The 12127-nt window shown below is 44.4% G+C and overlaps 1 protein-coding gene across 1 annotated transcript in view; it reads left to right on the forward strand.

Moving 5' to 3' along the window:
- The window catches only part of LOC142210470 (putative glutamate receptor), a 31663-nt gene that overhangs the window by 4742 nt on the left and 14794 nt on the right, over window positions 1–12127 (forward strand). The window contains exon 2 of the mRNA XM_075279632.1: window positions 7735–7800. Within this exon, the coding sequence (XP_075135733.1) occupies window positions 7743–7800 (58 nt within the window). The 5' untranslated portion in view covers window positions 7735–7742. The remainder of the gene's footprint in view (window positions 1–7734; window positions 7801–12127) is intronic.

The raw sequence follows: 12127 nt of genomic DNA on the forward strand, positions 1-12127 counted from the left end.
GATAGAGGAGAGAAGCTAAGCTCTGTGATATATAGGGTTATATGATAGAGGAGAGAAGCTGAGCTCTGTGATATATAGGGTTATATGATAGAGGAGAGAAGCTGAGCTCTGTGATATATAGTATTATATGATAGCGGGAGAGAAGCTGAGCTCTGTGATATATAGGGTTATATGATAGAGGAGAGAAGCTGAGCGCTGTGATATATAGGGTTATATGATAGAGGAGAGAAGCTGAGCTCTGTGATATATAGCGTTATATGATAGAGGAGAGAAGCTGAGCTCTGTGATATATAGGGTTATATGATAGAGGAGAGAAGCTGAGCTCTGTGATATATAGGGTTATATGATAGAGGAGAGAAGCTGAGCTCTGTGATATATAGGTAATATGATAGAGTAGAGAAGCTGAGCTCTATATAGCACAGATGTATAGCTCAGTTTCTATCTATTGTATAATGATAGGACAGCAGTATCAAACCACAGAACTATTGTTCCTATAAATGGTTCTTCTGCTTCTCCTTTTACTTCCTAAGGAGGCTTAAAATAACCAATACTATGTACTCAACTGCCTGGCTGGCTGGGAATCCATTGGATAGTGTCTGTTCAGTTCCATGGCTTTTGTTTACATTCTGCTACACCCGACCACATCAGCCAATCAGGGATTGAGCCCGAACGCTCCATTTTGATATCGCATTGCTGTGACGCCACTGATTGGCTGACATACTCCTGTGTGGGCCAACAGTCAGGAAGACCAGGGACCTGAATGGAGATTTGGCCAAATGGACAGATGACTATATAGCATTTGTTATTTTAAGCTTCCCTATGGAGTAAAATAAATAAATAAATAAATAAGAAGAATGCAATGCTTTTTGGGAAAAAAATGATGTATGTTTCAGTACAAGAGCTATACAGAGGTAAAGAATAGGGTCATGGTATTCTATGGCTGCCATATTACAGATCTGTACAACAAAAGCAATGCATGCTGAACAAACATCAATCTGCCATAACATAGAAGTAGGTAAAACTGAATATCTCTTGGCAATGGCACCTTTGAAAGGGTGGGATATATTAGGCAGAAAGAGAACTCCGTTTTTCAAGTTGATGCGTTGAAAGCAGGAAAAATGGAGGAGTGTAAGGCTCCTACCTGCGTTCGGGTTTCCCCAAGCAGACCTGAAGAATGGAAACCTAATCCGCTTAAAAAGCAGAAACCCATGGACCCCATAGACTATAATGTAGTCCGTCGGGTTTCTGTCCAATTTACGCATTGTTTAAGTGGATTCGGGGATGAAAACCCGAAATGCAGATCAGGCACAGGTGTGAACCTAGCCTAAGTGATTTTAACAATGGGCAAATTTTGATGGGTAGACAACTTGGTTAGAATATCTCCAAAACAGCAGATCTTGTTGGGTTAGTACTTACCAAAATTTGTCCAAGGGAAGATGATGTGAGCTAATGGTGGACTGGTGAAGGGGTCATGAGTGTTTAAGACTCATTGAAGCATGTGGTGAACAAATGATGACACTGCGCACGGTAGACACAGGAACATTCAGGTCTTTGGAGATGGACTTGTAGCCTTGAGATTGCTCATGCTTCCTCACAATTTTGCTTCTCAGTCCATCTGGTCTGATCCCACAGAAGAGTTTCTGAAGACAAATGTTGATATAGTTAGTGGTTATAACTTACAGGTACCGCTAACAGAGTGTATTGCAGCTAGTGTATCTGCTTAAGGGGCTGTGTAGGAACAGACCAACCAGTCAAGGTGCCCATACTAATACCTCTCCACTTCCAAAAGTGCATATAATTGTCACATGGATATCAGAACTGTAGCAATGTATGTGAATGGTCAGGTGTACAAATGGGCGAACCTCTCAGGATTTGTTTTGTTTCAGATTTTGGTGGTTCGGGTCCATGACTTGTTGTCAGGTTAAACAAATTTAGTATGAACCACACCTTAAATTGGCTTGAAACACATTGTAGAACACTGTCAGGGCTCCTACCCTGTTTCCCCGAAAATAAGACAGTGTCTTATATTAAATTCTCTTCCGAAATATATGACCCGTGTTATTTTCGGGGGATGTCTTATGCAGCATCTGGAGCGGGGACAATCGGCAGTCATGCCGGCGCTTCCTTAGCGGAGCGCCAACATGACTGCCGGTTGTAGGTGGTCCAGGAGGTGAAGGGGGGATGTCTTATTTTCGGGGAAACAGGGTAGGAACTTACCTATCTAATTCCTAGCTGTCTAAGGCAAATACAGCCCAAGATATGTCAATGTGAAAGTGACATTACTATACTGTGGGGTCTCTTCATACCCCAGCGTATAACGGGTGAAAGCCCAGTGGGAGGTGTAAAAATTGAAAAACACTCATACTCATCTTCTCTGAACTCTTTTGGGCCTCCCCACGGCCTCCAGCATGGTCTTTCTGCCTCGTTGGTGCTCAGAGTTAACGCTGAGGCCTGTTATTAGGCCTCAGGGTTGACATGGGCACACCAAATATCTCATGATGGTAGGTGTACCCATGTGAATGCCGGTGGCCCAGTCACAGGCCTTAGCAGTGACCCCCTGAGCCATGTTACCAGGAGAGGGCCGGACACCGCGAGGAGGCCCAAAAAGAAAATAAGCATGGTTTTTGTTTTGTTTTTTTCACCTCTCCTGGGCCTCCACCTATTATACTATGGGGTTTGAATTGATCATCAAGTATAATGCAGCGGCCATTGGCTCAGTACAAGTCGGTTCACCCATCTCTAGTCAGGTGTGTTTGTGTTGCTTGCCTGGGGTATATACTGGAATGCACTATGGACGTATGATACTCCAGTCTTACATTTGCCCCATTCTGATGACCATTTCAAAAATCCAGATATGACACGGCTGTTTTCCATTTGTGAATAAGCCCTAAGTATAAATTTTCCTTGCATGTTCCTTGTAAAATTTACAACTATACGAGTTGCTGGACAAGCTCCAAAATTCCCCCACCCATAGCAAAGCAGGTCAGGTATGTTACACAAGATGTGAATATTTTTCTGAAGGGCTCCTTGTTCCCAGCCAGAACCGTTCCCTTGTGTTCGGATTATTTCAACCACATTGTACTTATTCAATATTCTTTTTTATTTGATCGTTTTCATCCCGTAAAGGTTTCTTCCAGGCCGGCTTTTCCATCCATTGGGATGTTATGTAAGCAAAGGCATTGACAGCCATCGGATGGCCCCATATTGAAGCCTTTCTGTGGGATCTGTGTATAGCTAATGAAATATGTTTCGCAGATAACTGCCAAATCTTATCTTAGGACATATGTCCGCCGTGTTATGGAAACATGGATTTGCTTATTTGACTAATGTCCAGAGCTACATCTGACTTGTACTATCAATTAGATCTGGAAATTGGAGAAAATGTATCTTCTGCTCTCCAAAAGCAACTCAGTCGGATGTGTGGATGTTATTACTAGTGTACTAAATGTACAATTATTTTGTCAGGTTGTCAATCAAATATGTGATTTATTGGGACGCTAATAAGGTATGTAACACAAGGCAACTAATGAATATTATGGGAGATATTATCAAGCTCTGGTTTTGTCTTGATTCACTACCATTACTAATTCTACTATAGAAAGAACATGCAAATCTGACTTCCATGATGTAATTAGGAAGACAGAGTCTCAGTCAAGCAAGCCTATAGAGGGCGCTCCCTTTAACATCATGCCGACCTTCTCAGAGGCCTTTGTTTGCAATGATGTTGGGATTATACCTAGAGATGAGCGAGTAGTACTCGATTGAGTAGGTATTCGATCGAATACTACGGTATTCGAAATACTCATACTTGAACGAGTACCACTCGCTATTCGAATGGAAAAGTTCGATACAAACCAGCATTGATTGGCCGAATGCTATACAGTCGGCCAACCAACGCTGGTTCTTCTCGTACCTTTAGAAGTCTTCTCCGTGCAGCGTCCCCGCGGTGTCTTCCGGCTCTGAATTCACTCTGCAAGGCATCGGGCCTGGGCGGAGCCGACTGCGCATGTCCGCTTGTAGTGCGGACATGCGCAGTCGGCTCTGCCCAGGAACGATGCCTGGCAGAGTGAATTCAGAGCCGGAAGATGCCACGGGGACGCTGCATGGAGAAGACTGCTCGGAGGATCCAGCCCGACCCTCACTCGTGGACTTGGTAAGTATAATTTGATCGAATGTTGCCTACCCCTGAAACGAGCATTTTCCATAGACTATAATAGGGTTCGATTCGAGTAGTCGAATATTGAGCGGCTACTCGAAACGAATATCAAATCTTGAACATTTTACCATTCGCTCATCTCTAATTATACCAACATCATTGCAAACAAAGGCCTCTGAGAAGGTCGGCATGATGTTAAAGGGAGCGCCCTCTATAGGCTTGCTTGACTGAGACTCTGTCTTCCTAATTACATCATGGAAGATAGACTTGCACATTCTCAGTCAGCGCCCTCTATTGGTGTGCATACTTGAGGCACTGGCATCCTAATTACATCATGGAAGTCGGATTTGCATATTCTTCCCATGTTCCTTTGCAGTGGAGCGCTCATGGCTTAATAAGACTCCACACACCTAAATGGTGGTCTCTCTCTATGGAGTGACGATATCCCCTTAACTAATTCTACTATAGGTCGCCATGTACGTTTACAGTATATACAATCCTAATTTGTGGCTTACACTTTAATTTTTTACCCCCATCCTAAAATGTTATATTTATTATGGTTACTTGTATAGCGCCATCATATTCCGCAGCGCTTTAATGACATTGGCAGTCATTGTCCCATATAGGGCTAATAATCTACACTCCCTATCAGTATGTCCTTGGAGTGTGGGAGGAAAGCGGAGTACCCGAAGGAAACCCACGGAAACACAGGGAGAACATACAAACCCCTTGCAGATGTTGTCCTTGGCGGGATTCGAAAAACAGGACTCAAGCGCTGCAAGGCTACTACTGAGCCACCCCATAAATCACTATAAGTAGACATCTACACAGGGTGTAAACTGCATAGAAAAGTTCTGTTGCAGACTTGGAATTTTTTCCCCAGGCTGGGCAACCTGGGGCAACAGGTTTGTGTATATACAACTGAAATAAAGATCTTCAAGGAGGAACAGATGTGTTATATGAGTATTATACAACCCCAAAGAGTCACAAGAACATTCATTTTAAAGGGATCGTATCATTAAAACTCTTTTTTTTTCTCACTAACACGTCAGAATAGCCTTAAGAAAGGCTATTCTTCTCCTACTTTTCGATGTCTTCTCTGCGCCGCCGTTCACTTGAAATCCCGGTTTTCGTCAGTATGCAAATGAGTTCTCTTGCAGCACTGGGGGCGGGCACCAGAGCTCAAACAGCACTGGTGGCGTCCCCAATGCTGCGAGAGAACTCTCTCCAGCGCCGCCTCCATCTTCTTCAGCAACGGCTTCTTCTTACAGCACGTGGAGGGTCAAAATTCAACGCATGCGCAAGTCGGCTCTGCCAGCAGGGCCTTGGGTAGAGCCAACTTCACATGCGGACGGCCATTTTTTTGTGGCCGCTTACGCGAGCAGGCGCAGTACACTCTGTAATCCATAGAACTACAGGAGAGAGAACTCATTTGCATACTGACGAAAACTGGGATTTCAAGCGAATGGTGGCGCGGAGAAGACATCAAAAGGTAGGAGAAGAATAGCTTTTCTTAAGGCTATTCCGACGTGTTAGGGAGGGAAAAAAAGAGTTTTAATGATAGGATCCCTTTAACTTATTGGGACAGTCTTTTTTAACTTTAGCCTACATTCTTCCTAACTAAGGCTATGGCCCAATGTTGGAGAAAAGCAGCATTTTTTGTGGCAGATTTTGCTGTGGGTTTTTTTTTTAGCCAAAGTCAGGAGTGAAGTTAATAGAAGGGAAATGTCTATACTTAATTTACATTTTCCATTCCTTTTCAAGCAGTGCCAGTCACAATGCTGTGTTACCACAACGTGGACCCTTTGCCTAAGGCTGAGGCCCCACGTTGCGGAAATGCAGATTTTTTGTTCCAGATTTTGTTGCGTTTTTTTGAGCCAAAGCCAAGAATGGCTGAAAAAGAATTGGGGAATATATAGGAAATTCTTATACTTCTACCTTTTGCTCAACCCACTCAAAAAACCGCATCAAAATCTGCAACTAAAAAAGCTGTGTTTCCGCAACGTGGGGCTTTAGCCTAAAGGGGTTTTATGGATGTAAATGTATATGCTCTCCTTAGGATAGGTCATGAATATTTGTACTGTTGGAGTCAACCCCCACTATCACCAGAATGTAAGGACACTTTATTTTTAGCCTGACTGGGTAGGCTCCAACCTTCAGGAGTCAAGACCCAAGTAATGATAGCCTTTCCTAAAGATAAACCCTCAATGTATTACTTCAGAATAAGACCTGAACACATTTTAGGTTTTGCATTATAGCTGCAACACCCAGATCCAAGAAGTTCTCCTGAACGTAACATAAGTTTATTAGAACCATGTGGACCTTGGAGTTGTGGACATATCACAGCCACGGGAAACCAAACCTTACATGTATGTTATCACTACATAAAATGATAACAATGTTGATCAGCGAGATCCATAAATTTAGTTCCTCCTTAAGTCATTGTGTACTCCAGCATCTTATGATGACCATTGCCATTACTGTATTTCTCAAAGCTTCACATCAATAGGAAGCCATTCCAGCAACAACTTCATGGTTGGCTGGAGAAGATGAAGATATTCATTCTGTCTGCAATTAAAATTTGGAATTCATTGTGTCTCCATGAACCCATGGCACCCTACATTCTCAAAACATTGCACTTCTGATGGATGTCTGTAATGATGAATGTTGCCCAAAACATTGGGCCCCTTATTGGCTTCAATAATTTCTCTTACTTTTCACCCATTTGGGGACTAGAATTTATTAAGACTGGCGTTTAGAGATGAGCGAACAGTAAAATGTTGGAGGTTCGATATTCGTTTCGAGTAGCCCCTCAATATTCGACTACTCAAATCGAATATCGAACCCTATTATAGTCTAGGGGGGGAAAATGCTTGTTTCAGGGGTAGGCAACGTTCGATCAAATTATACTTACCAAGTCCACAAGTGAGGGTCGGGCTGGGTCCGCCGCTGCAACGTCCCCACGGCGTCTTTTGACTCTTCATTCACTCTGCCAGGTATCGGGCCTGGGCAGAGCTGACTGCGCATGCCCGCACTACAAGTGGACATGCGCAGTCGGCTCCGCCCAGGCCCGATGCCTGGCAGAGTGAATGAAGAGCTGGAAGACGCCGCGGGGAAGCTGCACGGAGAAGACTTCTAAAGGTAGGAGAAGAACCAGCGCTGATTGGCCGACTGCATAGCATTCGGCCAATCAATGCTGGTTCTGCATCGAACTTTTACATTCGAACAGCGAGTGGTACTTGATCGAGTACGAGTATTTCGAATACCGTAATATTTGATCGAATACCTACTCGATCGAGTACTACTCGCTCATCTCTACTGGCGTTTTAACCTTAACTTATAGACTGATGTAAAATGTCCCAACTTTATTACGAAGTGCACACCTTTGATTTGCGCAGTCTACATCGTGCGTACGCGCCTCCGATAGTGATTGAATCCAGGAGCTGCTAATTATTGGATGACAAACAAGAGCGAAAACCCTAGTAACAGGAGTAAAATAACATATCCTTGGCAACAGAAAGCAACGGTTTTGGAAAGTGAACGTAATTGGAATATCTGCTTTTCTTTATGTTTCGCAGTAACAACCATGAAGAAATCCCTGGTGCTGGCTTTCACACTTGTCATCCTGTGGATGGAGGACACAGGTCAGTGGAATAGTTTATGTAAATGAACACTCCGACTGCTAAGTGCCTTCATTATCACTATTGTTGTCAAGCACAAGGGAGACGTCGTCGCTGAGTAGCTGGGGGCTATGCTGTCAATGTGTATTCCTTTCCGAAAAATTTTAAGAATTTCGGAAATGTTGAAATTACCTTTATATCTCCTGTTATGGAATAGCAGCTTAATGGAAAAAAGTGAGAAATGATTGATGGTACATATATTATATCATATATTATAGACAATTCAATATGGTACTAGACATACACCATTCACATGGGGTCAACCATCATAGTAATTATAGGGCGCCAAAATGATACATTGTATGTAATCAGTTCCAAGGGCAAGAGGGGGCGGATTCTGACGCCGAATCCACCTCAGAATGGGCCCCCTCACAATGGAGGTCTATGTAGACCGCTACCTTCCTTTTTTCCATAAGCAGTATGTTCCGGCTCATGGAAAAGCGAAATGAGCTGTCCTTTCTTCAGGCGGATTCCGTGGCTCCAGCGTCCGCCTCGCGACAGCACCCTCCAGACTAGGCCCATTCATTTTAGCCTATTCCAGGGGGGAAGCTGCGACAGTCGTGGCAGGTGCATTTTGGTCCAATTCTGATGCTGCTTCCCGCATCAAAATCAGGACCAAAATACGTCATTCTGTGCCTCGTGTGAACTAGCCCTTAGACAATTTAGACCTATTAGGGTCAGTTCACATGTGAACCGTCCGCGCGGGTTTTGACACAGAGAGAGCCGCGGCTCACTCTGGTCAAAACCCGCCTGCCGCAACCATCGCGGTCGCGGCTTTCCCCTCCTATGTCGGCTCAAATGAATGAGCCGACATAGGAGGGTGCTGCCGCAAGGCAGAAGCCGCGGTCCAGCGCGCCGCGGCTTCCGCCTGAAGAAAGGGCATGTCGCTTCTTTTCTCCGCTAGCAGCAGCCCGCCGGTAGCGGAATAAAGAAGCCCGGCGGTCTGCATAGACCACCATTGTAAAGGGGCGGATTTTGAAGCGAAATCCGCTGTCAAAATCCGCCCCTTTGCCCACGTGTGAACGGGCCCTTAGAGGCAGAAGAATGTACATGTAACATAACTAGAACTGTCATGTATGGTAATGTACCGAATGTGATGTAAGCGCTTAGAATAATCCTTCCTGTTCTGTAGAGATCAGTTTTCAGCAGTTCAAGCAGGATTACAATGAAAGTTATCACCTATATATACAGTATATCTAGATATTATTGGATCCACCATTTACAATAGGTGATAGTTAAAGCTCACCATCTACTCCTTCCACTCTTTGTAGCAAGATATCAATATGGGCGAACCTCTGAAGATTTGTTTCATCTGGTGCTCAGACGAAGCGATCCTCCGCTTTGGTCTGAACTTGTTCAGATAGAACCGGACATGAAATTATCATACTCTGGGGACTTGTCAGACCCCAGAGTATAATAGATGTAGGACTAGGGGATTCTGGTTCGTTGCGAACTAATTCGTCCAACACTATTTGTACCTTTTTCAAGGTAACGGTGCATCTATTGGACTATCTAATGGTACTGTATGATGGTGCTCAGGATAATGTCCCATATCTTTCTTACTAAAGTAATAGCTCCTTTATACCAGAATGCTGTCGGACAGATGGTGACTGTCTCCTGCCATAGTTACATCAATGTAAATAATTTACTTAAGTCTATATAGCCACTGCATAAAATAAACCCGACCCATATGTTTTATTCTTAGTTTATGTGGAAGGAAATTCTTATATAAAGACATAGTTCACATTACAGCAAAAACAAAACCACATAGTTCATGACCCGTGTTCCCTATAGACTGATATTGTGTAACAGTCATCTGGATCCAATTGACCGCAACACAAATATGTCTTTCTATAAGGGTTACAATGTAGTCTTTATGTTACACCCACCCGTTATAGAATTCCCCATTCTATGGATTACATTATTACCATACCTCAAGCTGAGCATTAACCAAGATCTCACACCATATTGTGGCTGCTATTATAGGCATGTCGGCATAAAAGGTCTTCTGTCCACATTCTCGCAAATGATCCCCTTCTCTTCACATATTAGACCGGAGCTGATCTTCCTGCTGTAACCATGGACACCATACTTAATTCTTCGTAGCGTCCATAATAGCGATCTTTAGTCACCTGGTTACTGAGACTATAGACAAGTATACACGGACACTTTACAGTTCTCTTTATATTAGCGTTGAGTTTGTTACCCTATTGTTAGCTCTTGGTATACAAGCATATGGGGTATATCAGGATCCTGGCTCCTAAAGGGGCCCTGTAATCCTCTGCTACATATATAGACACTAGTGATATAGGAACCTAACTAACCTGCTAACGCCGCCTGCCACGCCCCCTCCGCTCTGCCCCCTCCTTCCCACACGCCAGGTGACGTGGCCACGTAATCAGGCCCGCACCTGCGTCCTACGCGGGGGCGCTCTGAAGACCGGACCAAAAAGAACGGGGAGCTGCAGGTAAATGGACACTGGTGGGAGGAGGGGGTTAATCACTACACAGTGTGGAGTCCAAAAATTGAAACAATTTGTGGACTACATGCTGTGTAAAGTCAGGGGTGAACCTAGCCTTTTTGCCGGGGAGGGGGGGGGGCAGTGGGTTGTGGTGGGGGGGGCTTTCTGTCGTCCGCCTCAGGCAGCAAAAAGGCTAGGTTCACCCCTGCATAGGGGTGATAGTTAAGTGATGAAAAACTTCTGTCCCAACACTGCAGAGCCTCATGTGATGTCTTCCCTGCCTCCTGCTTTTGATAGGTTTCTCCCTACCTGTTCTATCAAGCAGGAGGCAGGAGAGAGAAGTGTAAAGCTGCATCTCATAGAAATACACTGGAGATTCTGCACACAGTACACACCATATAAGTCAGACAAGTTACTCTGCAGCTATTGTTAGCGCTTACCTATTATGTCAATGCGCCAATGCTCCTTCAAATAGGGCGGATTTATATCTTCAGTAGTTCTTTATACATGGTGTAGCAGGTTTGCCATCACTGGCAGGAGATATTTGATAGGTGCTGATAGTTAATAGTTTATTAGTTCACAGGAAGTCAACCACACAGGGAGACTGGCATCCTGTCTACACAGGAGAGCAAATTTTGGACAGGTTGTCAGACAGGGATCATATATAGAAAGATTTATTGATGCAATTGAGCCGAGATGAAACAAATTATACAGTTAGAATATTCCTGGTGAATTTGTATTATTTGGAAAAAAATTCTTGGAGTGATTCTTTAAGTTATGCCTCTGTGGCTACTTGGATTAGAACTTAAGGTTAACTTTAGACCCATATAGTAGTCCACATACAAAACTGAACCTGGCAAACCAATTATCACTCTTTGGGTTCCTTTCATTTAAAGGGATTCTACCATTAAAAAACTATTTTTTCTAGGTAAAACGTCGGAATAGCCTTTAGAAAGGCTATTCGCCTCCTACCTTTGGAAGTGCTCTCCGCCGCGCCGTTCGTTCGAAATACCGGTTTGTACCGGTATGCTAATTAGTTCTCTCGCAGAGATGGGGGCGTCCCCCAGCGCAGGAGATGCGATGGGGGCGTCCCCATTGCTGCTCGAAAACCGACTGCATCGCCGCTTCTATGTTCTTCTGTATTCTCCCCTTCCTTCTTCAGCTTGATGTCGGACGCCTGCGCAGTACGCTCTGTTCGGCGAACTTTGCCGAATGTACTGCGCATGCCCGCGGCCATAGGCCCGACACCACAACTTCGCGCATGCGCAGTACGTTCCTCGAAGTCTTCGCCGAACAGAGCGTACTGCGCAGGCGTCCGACATCAAGCTGAAGAAGGAAGGGGAGGATACAGAAGAACATAGAAGCGGCGATGCAGTCAGTTTTCGAGCAGCAATAGGGACGCCCCCATCGCATCTCCTGCGCTGGGGGACGCCCCCATCGCTGCGAAAGAACTAATTAGCATACCGGTACAAACCGGTATTTCGAACGAACGGCGCGGCGGAGATCACTTCCAAAGGTAAGAGACGAATAGCCTTTCTAAAGGCTATTCTGATGTGTTACCTAGAAATAATAGTTTTTTAATGGTAGAATCCCTTTAAGTAGAAGATACAGCCTGGGAAGAAAAATCTCTTACTAAAGAAAATCTTGGGTACCCAAGGCTTACATCGCCAAGTATTCCTTCAGGTGTTATCTGCATGTAAATATCTGTCATGGCAATAGCAAATGAGCAATTACACCGGGGTGGAAGCTCGCTGCTCCGTAATGGTTCGCAGCACAGGGCTATTTTATACCAACTCCCAATTATTTATGGCTCCTTAGAGGACGACAGCT

The sequence above is a fragment of the Leptodactylus fuscus genome, chromosome 6 (assembly GCF_031893055.1).
Source record: "Leptodactylus fuscus isolate aLepFus1 chromosome 6, aLepFus1.hap2, whole genome shotgun sequence".
Lineage (NCBI taxonomy): Eukaryota > Metazoa > Chordata > Amphibia > Anura > Leptodactylidae > Leptodactylus > Leptodactylus fuscus.